The sequence below is a fragment of the Apus apus genome, chromosome 11 (genome assembly GCF_020740795.1).
Source record: "Apus apus isolate bApuApu2 chromosome 11, bApuApu2.pri.cur, whole genome shotgun sequence".
NCBI classification, from domain to species: Eukaryota; Metazoa; Chordata; class Aves; order Apodiformes; family Apodidae; genus Apus; species Apus apus.
Genome location: NC_067292.1, coordinates 19,556,900 through 19,570,331, shown reverse-complemented (window position 1 = coordinate 19,570,331; position 13,432 = coordinate 19,556,900). Strand labels below are relative to the sequence as shown.

The 13,432-nt window shown below is 51.1% G+C and overlaps 1 protein-coding gene across 6 annotated transcripts in view; it reads right to left on the bottom strand.

The window, feature by feature from the left end:
- Positions 1 to 13,432, bottom strand: part of PLEKHG4 (pleckstrin homology and RhoGEF domain containing G4) — a 93,746-nt gene that overhangs the window by 24,470 nt on the left and 55,844 nt on the right. For all 6 annotated transcript variants that reach the window (XM_051629327.1, XM_051629330.1, XM_051629331.1 and 3 more), the window contains 3 exons: positions 7,654 to 7,792; positions 5,003 to 5,125; positions 4,302 to 4,493 (listed from right to left, as the gene is read on the bottom strand). In XM_051629327.1, coding sequence (XP_051485287.1) covers positions 4,302 to 4,493; positions 5,003 to 5,125; positions 7,654 to 7,792 — 454 coding nt within the window. The remainder of the gene's footprint in view (positions 1 to 4,301; positions 4,494 to 5,002; positions 5,126 to 7,653; positions 7,793 to 13,432) is intronic.

Genomic DNA, 13,432 nt, shown 5'->3' with positions numbered 1-13,432 from the left:
AGAGGGGCCTAGAGGGATGGGGTGAAGGGCCCCAGCCCCGCTTTGGGCCCCAGAGGCAGCAACACTTGTTCAGGGGATGGAGCGCAAAAAGGCTGGCATTCCTACAGCAGCAAGGACAATGGGGTGGGATGAGGAGGCGCTGCCATAATCAAATGCAGGCCAGCTGGCCCTCCCCCAGGAAGGGCAGGCACCTCCTTCACTTGCCAAAGGCTTTGTTTTCTAAGCCACAGAGAACAAAGTGGCTGAGGAGGGGAGGGAGAGGAGGAGGAGGAGGAGGAGAGTGGAGGAGAAGCAGATCCACACGTGAGCAGAGGTAACCTGCTCCACCAGGTGTCAACACAGATGGAGAGGGGTAGGGCAGCCCTCTGCCTGCTCCAAGCAGGGCTCAGAGGCAGCAGATCCTGGTGTGCAGCAGAAAGAAGCTGGGGATGGCTGGAGATGACCACTGAAGAACCAGTATCAGCACAGGCTGATGGCCAGGGGTCCTTCGGGGGAAGGAATCCAAGGGTGGCTGCCCAAAAAGTCACTGAAGGAACAGGAGAGCCCCAAGAAATCCCACCAGGGGAAATGCTACTATTTCTTGACCAGCCTCATCCCAACAATCCTTAGCACCAGCCTTTGAGTGGCTTTCCTTGGAAAGCCAATGCAAGGCAAGGGCCCAAGCTGCAAGAGGCTCCCAGGCCACGGCAGGGCAACACCCATACTTTCCCTGAGCACCAGAAGAAGCAGCATCTTGCACAACACCCTGACGAGCAGGAAAAAGCCCCTGGGGCTGCCTCAGGCTCTCCTGTAATGACAGGGGTGGTTCAGCCTCACTGCAGGGCATGCAGGTGCTGAGCTGGGCTGATAGGACCCTGCCCTTTCTGGTTGGGTCAGTGATTTCTTCCAGTGACTTCTGCCAGCAAGGATGGGGCACCTTAGCTACGACCTTTCTGCAGGACTGGCTGTCACCCAGGGCTGGCAGGGACAGTGCTGAGTGCTGGGGATCATCAGGCATGTCACTGCCAGGCAGGCAGCTGCAGTCCTGACAGGGCACACAGCTCACACACTGGCCACTCCAAGCCTGTGGTCCAAGCAGCTGGGCACTTTGATGATGGCAAAGTCAAGAGCACACAGGGACTGGGCTGTAAGACTGAACTGGGAAATAATTGTCACCCAAAGAAAGCCTTGGAAAGGAAAAGATGGGAAGGTTGACAAGGTAAACAAGGAGAAGGAGACATGCTCTAGCTCCTTCTAGTAATGGTGTGCCTGTGGAGCCAGGATAGGTGGTGGGAGAGAAGGGTACTAGGTGCTGCCCTTGTGAGCAGAACAGTGCAGACATCAGTGATTCTGGTACACACCCTTGCTTGCTCAGCTTCCCTGTGATCTACCAAAGTCCTGTGTGGTGCCAGGTCCCAACAGTCTTGGAACTGAGTAAGCAAGGGACAGTGGAAAGACCAGGCATGAAGCCACAGGAAGATGGCAAGTCCTTGAGTATGCCCATGGTACTGAAAAACAACCCTCTGCCTGCAGTCAGGGGTGGGAAACCCTCCTCCTGCCTCAGCACAGCCCCTGTCAGGCAACAAGAGCTCCTGCCACAAAGGAAGAAGAGACAAATGGAAACATCCAGCTTGGCTCTGGTCATGGCTGTGGGGAGGGAACCCTGCCAGCCCATCTGCAACCTCCCCATGGTCTGGCCCAGCCTGCCGGGTCTCAGGGAGCTCTGACAGAGCACCAGGAGCTGCCAAGCAGTGGAAGACACGGCACAGCATCTTGACAGACCTCAAGGGGCTGTGCTGTCCTGTCCCAGGGCCCATCCAGCAGCCACAGGCAGCCCCCCACACAACGCTTGCCCACCACATGCAGAAGGTGGCCCAGCAGAATGGAGCCTCCTGTTCCCAGCAGACAGCGAGGTGTGTGAGGGATGAATCCAACCATCCCTGTGCGGGGAGCTCCACTCCCTTGGCACATGCTGAGGGGTTTGGAGAGAACCCAGCTTGCCAGCTCATTACCATTGGGCACATTGCTTATGCATCCTCAGGCTCCTTCCCCGAATCCTGGGGTCTGCCACACCACAGGCTCTTTACAAGAAGGAAAACTGAGGACACTGCTTAGTTTAAACTCCTGCTGTTGATGTTCCCTCAGATAGGAAGGAAGGGAGAAGGGGGTTAGCCAGGCACTGACAAGATCACTGCAGGAAGGTCAAAGCAGCACAGCATCAAAAGAGTGAAATCAGTTTAGATAAAAATTCCAGCTTTCCCCCAGCCTCCCAGACCACACCACTGACTTGGCTTTGGGAAGGCAGAAATCATTCTGCAGATCAAGATCAAAATCATCAGCACTGAAAGAACTTTCATCCTGCACAGTGATTTCTGCACCCATCCTACAGCTGCAGGATGGATCCCCTCCACACCCCTGGTTTCAGTTGGCCACCAGTTCACAATACACACCTTGGAAATATAACACCAGCTTTGTTTATAGTTCTACTGAAACCAGGGAGATCAAAATCCTCCTCCTGCACCAAGCCAGGCACCTCTCTTCCACGCCAAGGCAGCGTGCAAACACACTCTGCCACTCACACTCATCTTTCACCAAGGCTCTGCACAACCAGGGCACAACCCAGAGGAATGTTGCTGTCAAGGACTGCACCCCCAGCTGTCATGCTCCAAAAAGAAGGTGTTTGAGCAGTGCCATGAGACCCTAGGAAAAGAAATGGGCCATTGTTGGGATCTGTGTAACACTTGTGCCCCTAAGAATGGGCTTGGAGAGGCTCTGGAGCTGTAGAAGCCCACCCACTGCTGTTAAGTCATGTTTGACCACCCTGGCAGCCCAAGAGCTGCCACTGCCACGTGGTTTCCAAGCCTGACCCAAGCAGCCATCGTGTGCAACAATCCGTGTCTGTGCTCCAGAGAGACCCAACTTGGGCTGAGTAGGTTCACACCAGACTGACATTTGGTTTGGCCACAGACTTGCCAAGATGCTGAGCAAAACCTGGCACCTTGGTGTGCCTCAGTTTATCAGAAGAAAGATGACAAAACCATCTCTGCCAGGATCTCTGCCAGGATCCCCACGATGGCAACGGGTGTTGAGGGACCAGAGCAGCCCCTGAACATGTGGCCAACGAGCAAGCAGAGCACAGGTTCCTGCCCTTCTCCTGCAGCCCAGAAGGCACTTTTCTCCCTGCTAGGAGGGAAAAAATCAAAAGTAATAAAACTTAAATTACTCATTCCCACAGCAAGAGGGTCCCCCACCTGCACGTGAGCTCGAGTGGACCTGCAGAGCACCACCAAGCCCCTTCAATCCTCCCATGTCCTAGCAGCAGTGTTCTGGGATGCCTTCCCCACTCTCCTCCCTCCCACAAGATGCTTCTCCATGTTTTCATGTTTAGCTCAATTTCCTCCCCCCTCCCTGAGCACTTCTGGCTGCCAAGGCAGCTCAGACACAGCAACAAAGTGGCACCTACATCTGGTACAGCTTAACTTCTAGTGTCTATCCTTTCTGGAATTTGAGAACTTCAATACCCAATGTTTGTACAAGTGTGGAATAAATGGAGCACAGGCTCCCTGGCCTTCTGTTCTTGCCAGAGCTGTATTTTAAAAGGCACTTAGAAAATCCTACTGTTTATTCATCTGCAACTTTAGAAATTAAAGGACAGCAAATCCAACTGCAGGTCTGCTGAGTAGGTGCATTTGCATTAACCCAAACAGGTGAGCAGGGCAGGGACTCAGCACAGTCACCACATGGATCCTCTCCTCCTGCTTCTCAGACATCTGGGCCAACCCAGTCCCCTTGTTCCCTCAGCCACACTTCCCAGCACCCCATCCTGGTCCTCCTTCTCCTCAGGCAGGTCTCCAGCAGGGAGGAGCTGGGCTGTATTTAAGGCTGAGCAGGAGGGTGCTACTCCTGATGTGTCAGCAGGCTGAACTGCCCAGCATGTAAGGAATCAGCATGGACCAAACACAGGCAGCCTGGCCTGGAGGCCATGGCTGGACACAAAGCAGGCAGTCCCTGGGCCCCTGATGTCCAAGCTACCCTGCCATGATCCTTCTGCCACTGTGGCCACGAGAGGGGCCTACAAGCTACAGCTCAGACAGCAGAAGATCTCTATTCATAACAGATGTGGACATCTGGAATACACACCCACCCCTTCTTTTTTGAAAAAGAATCACTGCAGACACACGAGCCATGAGGGGGCTTTTGCAGATCCAGCTCCCTGCTGGTGCACACGAGACATTTCACACCTCTCATCAACAACTGAGCTCTGGACTGAGGCCCAGCAGGCTTTTTACACCCTTCTCCACACAGCAGAAGCCTTCTCTTACCTTGTCAAAGAACTCATACAGCCTGACAGTCTCACAGATTCGGTGCCTGTTTTCATCCAGCTGAGTGCAGAACTCCTCCAGTTGGTCCCTGTAGCTCTGCAGCTTCACCCTGTAAGAACCTACATCCACAGAGGAGAAGTCTTCCCATCGATCCATCTTCTTCAGTGCTTCCTGCCCCCTTCTGCAATATTCCTGAAAGCAAAATGGGATTGTGTATAAGGGCAGAGACCTGACATGGGCAGCAGACAGTCTCCAAGGTCATTAACAGCTAGGGCTAATTAGACTGTTTTTTAAGGCAGGAGTGCACTTGTTTACAGCAGAACTCTAGAGAGTTCTGCCCTCTGTTTTAATCTACATGAGCCACACAGCAGCTTGTAAAGGCCTACAGGTCAATTAGGATCAAAAAAAAGACAGTGTTACAAGCACATCAAGGGATTAACAACAACAAAATCCATCTTCCACCACAGTAGTTATTCTCCTCAAAGCTGACAAATACCACCTACTGAGGGGTTGAGCTGGTGGCTCTGTCTACAAGAGGAGAGCAGGGAAGCCAAGTGGTGCAAAGGAAGGACACACACCTTGGTGATGAACCCTCTACCCATGCCCTCTTAGCATCACAGATTCAGCTGAGCACGTACAAGGCACAGATGCTGCCAGCTCAGCCTCTGGAGAATATGTTTTTCCAACCAGACAACACTTACACTGGCAACAAGATCAAACTCCCTGAACTGCTTTTGTGTTTGAAGCAGAATCTCCAAAGAATCATCCAGGTTGATAATTTCCTTCAGCCGTTTTCTGCCAACATTCTCAATCCAACTGCTGACCTAGGAGAAAAGGGAAAAGCTTCACAATTAGTCACCCTGTGCTACTCACCAAGGTAGGCCTTTATGTGGAAAGAGCAAGGAATTGCTCTCATAATGCTGGTCATTTCATTACTGGAAAGAATGTGCATGTACACTTCTCCCCCCATCCTGGCACTTCAGCTGGAGCCTCCTGCTAGTTTTTCCACTTCAGGTTACTGAGTAATTGCAAAGCTTTGCTGTTGCTCACCAGCCTGAGGCACAAACAGGGCAAGTAGCTGCTTGGGCTCTGGTTCAGGTCAGCCATGGCCTAATGCAAGCACTGCAACCTGCAGGCTGGCCTGATATTCTGATATTCTTGTTACCCCGAGTGGGATAAAATCTCCCTGTTGCCAGATTTTCCTGCACCACTTCCCTTTTCTGACATGAACTACGTCAGTGGGAAACTACTGATGGATTCTCCCCATCTGCAACCCTTCCCAGTCCTCTGGGGCTCTCAGTCCCTGCTCTTCTGAAGGCAGGTGGCCACCAAGTCCTGCAGTAACTGCAGGCTCCTCAAGAGAGCCCAACCATGGCCATAAGCCTGTATCCTCAAACATGGGTAGACAACTGACTAAGAGTGTCCTGAAAGTGAAGCAGACACAGGAGGTCAGGCAGGGTAAGAGCTTCTCCATCCACAGAGGGTTTTAAAAACAGGCTGGAAAACTTGTCTGCTTCAGGCATAGCTGCACCTGGGGGAGGAGGCAGACTACATGTTTCCTAATGCTCATCCATCCTATTTTCCTGTACCACCTCCATCTATATCCCAACTGAACTCTATGGTCAAGGAGAAACTCCTAGTCTTCTGGACTGAGAGTCTGGGCCCATGGAACAAGCTCCTTGGCAAGAGGAGGAGATGGGGTGAGCTCCCAGGTTGTGACCCATGCTGCAGTTGTGACACTCTTGGTGCCTACAGCTCCTAGGCAGGCTGAAAAGCAGGAGCTGCTGCCACCAGCAATGCTGCCATCATTGGTCACCTGAAGCAAAGTAAGCTGGGAGCTTGGACAGTTCAGCTCAATTCAATCAAAAAAATGTTGGGATGGGGCCTCTACCACCTCTCTGGCCAACCTGTTCCAGTGCTTCATCAAAAAGCACCACAAAAAGTTCAGCTTAAAGCAGGGACAGGCTGCAGAGCCTCCCTTTGTGCCTTTTTTCCATTTCTGTTTGGTATTAGGAACCTGTGTGGTTAAGGGAGTCTTTACTAGGTTCTTGCATCACACTCTGTGCCCTGAACACAGAATGCATGGAGCCCAAGTGTCTGCCTCCAAATGGGAAGTCATTACAACTCTTGGATCCACCTTGGGAAGTCATTACAACTCTTGGATCCACCTTGGCCTGTGAAAACAACAGGTAAGTTACAGCCTCCTCTGCAAATCTAGTCCTCTCCAGAGAAGAGCCCAAAATCCTAGAAGAGCAATAGTGAAATTGGACCTACTACTGATTTGTAAAATCCCTGAGGTGATCCCCAAACAGCACAGAACCCTTCACACACACAGAGGGTAATAAGTGATATATAAAACTTCTCATTGCTGACAAGTTACAGCAAAGGAGACTGACTCCTTAATCCTGAGGCTGAGCTCAGGCTTAGGGAGCACAGCCTGGATCTACAACACTGACCAGATCCCATTGGACATTCACCCTGAACTACTTTATAGCTCTTTAAGCTTCTCTGTCTATATGGCCAGAGGTCTCAAAGGTCCTTCTGAACCCCAGTGCCTGTTGGCTTCAGTCCCCCCATGGCTGTGAAGAGTTTCAATGAGCACCACACAAGGGGTACCCATGGAAGTGCAGAGAGGTGGGGGGGCCGAGCACAGCTCTTGGGTTAAGGACAAGAGGCTGTTCCCCATCCTGCAGACTGCACCCAGGGGGGAAGGAGTGCACCTGGGGCTGCACCCAGAGGGGAAGGAGTGCACCTGGGGCTTCTCAGATAGCAGGGACCTGAGCACTGCCCAGGAATCTAAACAACAGAGTGCACAGCAGGGATGGGCAGTTGCCTGGGGTGTGCAGCGTGTGGCTCATCCAGCAGCAGGATGACAGCAAACCCTGCAGGACCTACAGCCCAGAGGGGACACGCTGACTCCTCATCAGCTTGATGCCATCACTCTGCTGCTTCTCAAGGTGGAGCAGGAAGGATGGCTCCTCAGCAGTCTTGCTGGGAGGGTACTTTTGATGGCCAATGTGAAAATAGACCCTATCTCCAAGTGTACTGCTTAGCAAAGAGCCACTACACTGTGATCAGGAAAAATATCACAGTTGTTTCAGAGGTTTGATGGATCCTAGGAAACAACCAGGAGCTTTTTTCCCTTGGTGTGAAGAGGTACCAGGCAAATAGTGCCTTGGTTCTCAGCACTTCTGACAACAAGTCCCCCATTCTAATGTTCAGTTGTTGGTGCTCTTTTAAAGGCATCATTCTACATCTTCACAGGAGAGCTCAACAGCCCCAGCACCTGTTACGGGGTGTAGAGTCAGAGGGTGGCAGCAGGCACTCACTGGAACTAACACACAGGTCTTACCTCCTTCAAACATTCTTCCACTTTCTCAAACTCCATCACCAGCTCCAGCTCCTGGATGCATTTGTTGGACACCATCACCAGGCGGTGGACACCCTCATCAACCCGGTTGTAGAGCGCGCTGGCGGCATCCAGAGAGTCCCTGGAGGGGGACACAGGTCTGGTCAGGGGGTTTGCATCAGGTCCTTCCTCCAGCACTTCATGCAAACACAACCTGGCTGACAGCAGCACTTCAGTCATCCTCTCCACAGGACCCATAATGGCCATCTCCATATGGAGCACAGGACAATAATGCTGCTCCCTGCACGTCCCTGTGATTCACCACTCTCTGATCCCAGCGCAGACAACCTGGCAGGAAGGACACAGACCCTCCTCCCAGCCAGGCTCCTTGCAAAACTTGGTGTCCTTGTCACACTTTCAGATAGGAAATTCCTTCCTGTGAGGGTGGTGAGAGCCTGGCCCAGGTTGCCCAGGGAAGCTGTGGCTGCCCCATCCCTGGCAGTGTTGAAGGGCAGGTTGGATGGGGCTTGGAGCAGCCTGGGCTGGTGGGAGGTGTCCCTGCCCATGCAGGGGGTTGGAACTAGATGATCTTGAAGGTCCCTTCCAACTTAAACCATTCCATGATTCACATTTATTTCTCTCAGGTTATCAGCATCTTGAACCTACAAAATGCAACTGAATGGGAGCATTTTGTGGGAACCATGCTGAAGTTTTTAGATAGTATTTTGTTGACATGAGGTAGTACAACAGGTCTGGACAACTAGCTCTGCACAGCAGAAACCCACAGGATTTTTCCATTGAGAAATCCAGCCAGGGTGCAACAGCCAACTCCTCAAACCTCAGGCTCTTAAGATACTTTTGTTTTTCCTCTACAAAATGCCATTAGCCTGAAAGAATTTCTACAAAGTGCAGCCAAAACATCCCGAATTGTTTCTGGCCTGAGATCAGTGCTAGTGCAGTGCAGAGCAGACAGGTTGTCCACAGACAAACTGCAGCCTCCAATGGAAAGATCTGAGCTGTAAGGCTGCTCCTGCCTTTCCCAAACCCACCATAAACAAGCAGTGATGATAGGAGCCTTCTGTTATGTAATCCTTTCCCAGGGATGGACCCATATCCAACCCAGGAGACTCACAGCAGCAGAGCCAGCACCACTGGCCAACCTGAGCTCTGGAAAGCTTGTTTCCAGAGCAGGTTGTACAGGGCAGTTCCAGCAGCAGTGACACAGCTAGGACAGCTCATGAGGAACAGCTCGGGACACGGCTGGGAGTTGTATTTGGCAACAGTGTGAATGGTGCTGGGTTTTGTGCAGCAGAGCCTATCTGGCAGGTCCTGGTTTCTGAAGAATACAATGGATTGAAAACAGCCCAGAGGCGAAGGACTTGGGGGTGATGGTGGATGAGAAGCTCAACATGAGTTGGCACAGTGAGCTGGAGCCCAGAAACCAACTGTGTCCCAGGCTGTGTCATCAGCACAGTGACCAGCAGGGCCAGGGAGGGGATTGTTCCCCTCTGCTCTGCTCTGGTGAGAAACCCCTGCAGAGCTGGGTCCAGCTCTGGAGTCCCCAACATGAAGAGGGCGTGGAGCTCCTGTAGAGTCCAGAGGAGGCCACAGAGATGGTCCTTGGGCTGGAGCAGCTCTGGTCCGAAGACAGGCTGAGAGAGTTGGGGTGTTCAGCCTGGAGAAGAGAAGGCTCCAGGGAGACCTTAGAGCACCTTCCAGGGCCTGAAGGGGCTCCAGGAAAGCTGGGGAGGGGCTTGGGACAAGGGAAGGGAGGGAGAGGACAAGGGGGAAGGGATTGAAACTTGAAGAGGTGAGATTTAGGTTGGACATGAGGAGGAAATTCTTTGGTGTGAGGGTGGTGAGAGCCTGGCCCAGGTTGCCCAGGGAAGCTGTGGCTGCCCCATCCCTGGCAGTGTTGAAGGGCAGGTTGGATGGGGCTTGGAGCAACCTGGGCTGGTGGAAGGTGTCCCTACTAAGGTTGGAACTAGATGATCTTTAAGGTGCCATCTGACCCAAACCATTCCATGATTTTATGAAGGCTTCAGAGTTACAACCAGGCAGGCAGACACCCTGTGGTCTTCCTCCCATGTGGCTTAAGTCCCTGCTGGCACAAATGCTCTTATCCAGCCAGGAAAGCACCCCGACACAGCACGTGCTGTTCCTCCCACTGGCACAGACAAGCACCTCTAGCTTTAGATATTACAGGCTATCGTATGCAAATATTTGCAATTATCCTCTCATGAGGCAAAACAGTTTTCCAATCTTTCTCTGAGCGTCCATGGAAATCAGTTTGGTGCAGATGCCACTTCTTTTGATGGCAGTCATCAACAAGCTAGATTGACCTGCTAGACTTTTCTGTAATGGGAGCCCTGATGGCCACCCAAGCCCATGAGAAAGGAGGCATGCTTGGTTTCAACACATCACAAGATATCACAAGATGGTGGGAACCTTGTGGTGCAGCAACTTGAAACAAGAGTTCACAGAATCACAGAGTGGTGGTGGTTGGAAGGGAACTCTGGAGATCATCTGGTCTAATTCCCCTGCTAGAGCAGGATCCCCTGGAGCAGATCCCACAGGAACATCTCCAGGTTGGTTTGAAATATCTCCAGGGATGGAGACTCCATCACCTCCCTAGGCAGCCTGTCCCAGGGCTCTGTCATCCTCAGAGTAAAGAAGTATTTTCTCATATTCAGGTTCAACCTCTTGTGCTCCAGTTTGTGGCCATTGCCCCTTGGCCTGTCTCTGGACACCTCTGAGAAGAGTCTGGCCCATCCTCCTGACACCCCCTGTAGATATTGATCAGCACTGATCAGATCCCCCCTCAGCCTCCTCCTCTCCAGCTGAGCAGCCCCAGCTCTCCCAGCCTTTCCTCACAGGCAGATGCTCCAGCCCCCTCAGCATCTCAGTGCCCTGGGCTGGACTCTCTCCAGCAGCTCCTTGTTGCCTGTGAACACTTGCAGCAGGCTAGTGATGGACTTCGCAGGGCACAACCCAACACTTCCCATGGTCCTGCCAGTGGTTTGCTGAGTGACTGCACACAAGCCACCCTGAATCATAGAGTGTTTCCACAAGGCTCCTCTGGGCTCAGAGCCCCAGAGGGACTTCCGCTGTGGCTTCACACCATCCCTCCTCCTCTTCCTCAGCCCAGTCCCTCCAGCATCCCTCAGTCCTTTGTCTGGAGGTCCAGCCAGGCTGTTTTCACACATTCTGCCTTGCTTGGCAGGCATTCATTAAAACCTCAACGTCTGGTTGTTGGTCTTCTGTTGCATCTCCAAGGTAACTCCATTCATCCACTGTCAGCTCTTGACAGGTCACTTTTACCAGCCCGACAGGCTCTCTGACTAACATCCATCTTTTCCTCTTACACAGAGGAAATATAACCCTTTCCACCCTGGAGCATGAAGTACAGCTGAGCCAAACAAAGAAATCACTCCCAAGCCCATGGGAAAGTCGGAGGGTTTGATTCACTCCAGCACTTCCAGTGCTCACAGAAAACATCCATGTGGCACTCACTCCCTTCTCCCAGATCTCTGGCTCTTTCCCCATCTACACACATCCATCCATTTGCTGATACACATCTTCAAAACCTCTGAATCCTTTCTATTAAACTGGTAAATTCAGCAGTATGCTGGAACAGGGAATTCCATGGGAAACACCAGACATGAACAACTATTGCTTTTTTCAGAGTCAGACTTGGGAGTTTTTCATTCCTGCCCTTTCAAGGCAGCTTGGAGTTTTAAATTAAATATTGACCATTTATTGGAAGAAGGAAAAGTGACTTCCCTCCTGCCACACAAAAGGGAAATACCTGGTTGTTAAGCACCTTCAAGGTATTGTAATAGAGGCCTGAGCAACTCCAAGGGAGAAAAGCAGAGAATTGAAGGCAGTGGAAAGTCTTGTCTGAGCCCAGATCTGTTTGGATGCACTGCAATTTCCCTGCACATGTGAGTGTGGTAACAAGAGTCTTTCACTACATTCTTCCATGGTCAAATCATCCAGAATCATTTTGCAATAGAGCAGAGTCGATATAATTTATAGCAAACAAACAAACAAACAAAAAAAGAGCAGCTTCATGTCAGTGTATGTTTCCCCAAATCTTGTTTTCATTGGGCAATTATCATTTCAGCAGAAGCTGCTTCCCAACATCTTCAGTTTTCTGGAGAAGTGCCAAGGAGTTGTATAATGGAAGGGTAATTCTAAACCTATAATTTTGAAAGACCATTTCTGTCTGAATCCGCCCTTCAGGAAAAAAAAAAGGCAGCTAGACTTGGAGAGTTACACTTGAGTTTTCAGAGTGAAAGAACCTGATTTAGTTTTGAAAATAGATGGTCCAAAAAAACCTTGGAAGAGCAGGTGCTGCACCAGGTATGGTTGTACAAATGGAAGAGGGCAGGGAGGGAGGCAGTGGAACTGTTGCTGTTCTGCAACTCACCATCTGGCCCTTGAAAACTTGCTCTAGCAGCAAGAGGAACAGCTCAAATGAAGCCTAAAGCTCATCCTCTGGCTAAGCCGGGTCAACTTGAAAATGGCAAAGATATGTGGATGGAAGGAATGCAAGACGTAGCTTTTTGCTAGTGTATTTCATAGAATCATGGGTTAGAAGGGACCTCTACAGGTCATCTAGTCCAACCTCCCTAAAATAAACAAGGACATCTTCCACCAGATCAGGTTGCTCCAAGCCCCATCCAACCTGCCCTTCAACACTGCCAGGGATGGGGCAGCCACAGCTTCCCTGGGCAACCTGGGCCAGGCTCTCACCACCCTCACACCAAAGAATTTCCTCCTCATGTCCAACCTAAATCTCCCTCTTCCAGTTTCAATCCCTTCCCCCTTGTCCTCTCCCTCCCTGCCCTTGTCCCAAGTCCCTCCCCAGCTTTCCTGGAGCCCCTTCAGGCACTGGAAGGTGCTCTAAGGTCTCCCTGGAGCCTTCTCCAGGCTGAACACCCCAACTCTCCCAGCCTGTGTCCATGATGCTGCAGCTAATGCAGATACTGCTAAATGAACTGTAATCATTCTCTGCAGTGCACAAATAACTACAGTGGTTTTAATTACCCAATAAAAGTATTTGGGGAACTAGGGAGAGTTTTTAGAACCCTGAAATGTCCTTAGAAGGGCAGAGAGGTCAACCAAGTCTAGGGCTGCCTGTGGGATTCCTGCCATTCATGATGGGAACAGTGGATCTAGCTGAAACCACAGACCTACCTGAATCCATCCTCCCAGGGTTACCTGACCAGCATATGCACTGGGAGCAACCCATCCAATTAACACAACACACCTCAGACCTTAATTACTGAGAGAATTCTCTTCTGCAGAAGAGTTCACCTAAAAGAAATATACTCTGAAGTCCCTTGAAAAACAAAGGGCTCGATGAACACAGTTAAACAAGTGTCCCAGTGTGGTCCCAAGCTCTGACCTTTGATTCCTTCCCCAGCCTGACTTGTTTTCAGTTATAATAAAACCATGTGCAGACTCTGGTTGATTTTAAACCCCAGTAGGGTCCATAAAACTGACTGGGAAAAAAACCCAAAACAAAACCAAAACACAAAAAAACCCCAACATCATAAGAAATCCCAAACCAACAAGTAGCCTGGTTATGGGGAAAGCTCACCCTGCAGCAGAGCCTGAGATAGGATGTGGAAACGTTGTTCTGGGAACACCAGGCATCAGGCTGTGGTTTTCTACCAGCTGTAAATAGCTTCTACCTCCAGACCTCTCCCCATGTACATTAACCTCTTCATGTTCATACTTGTTATCTCAATCAGCTGCACCAGTCCAGCAGCTG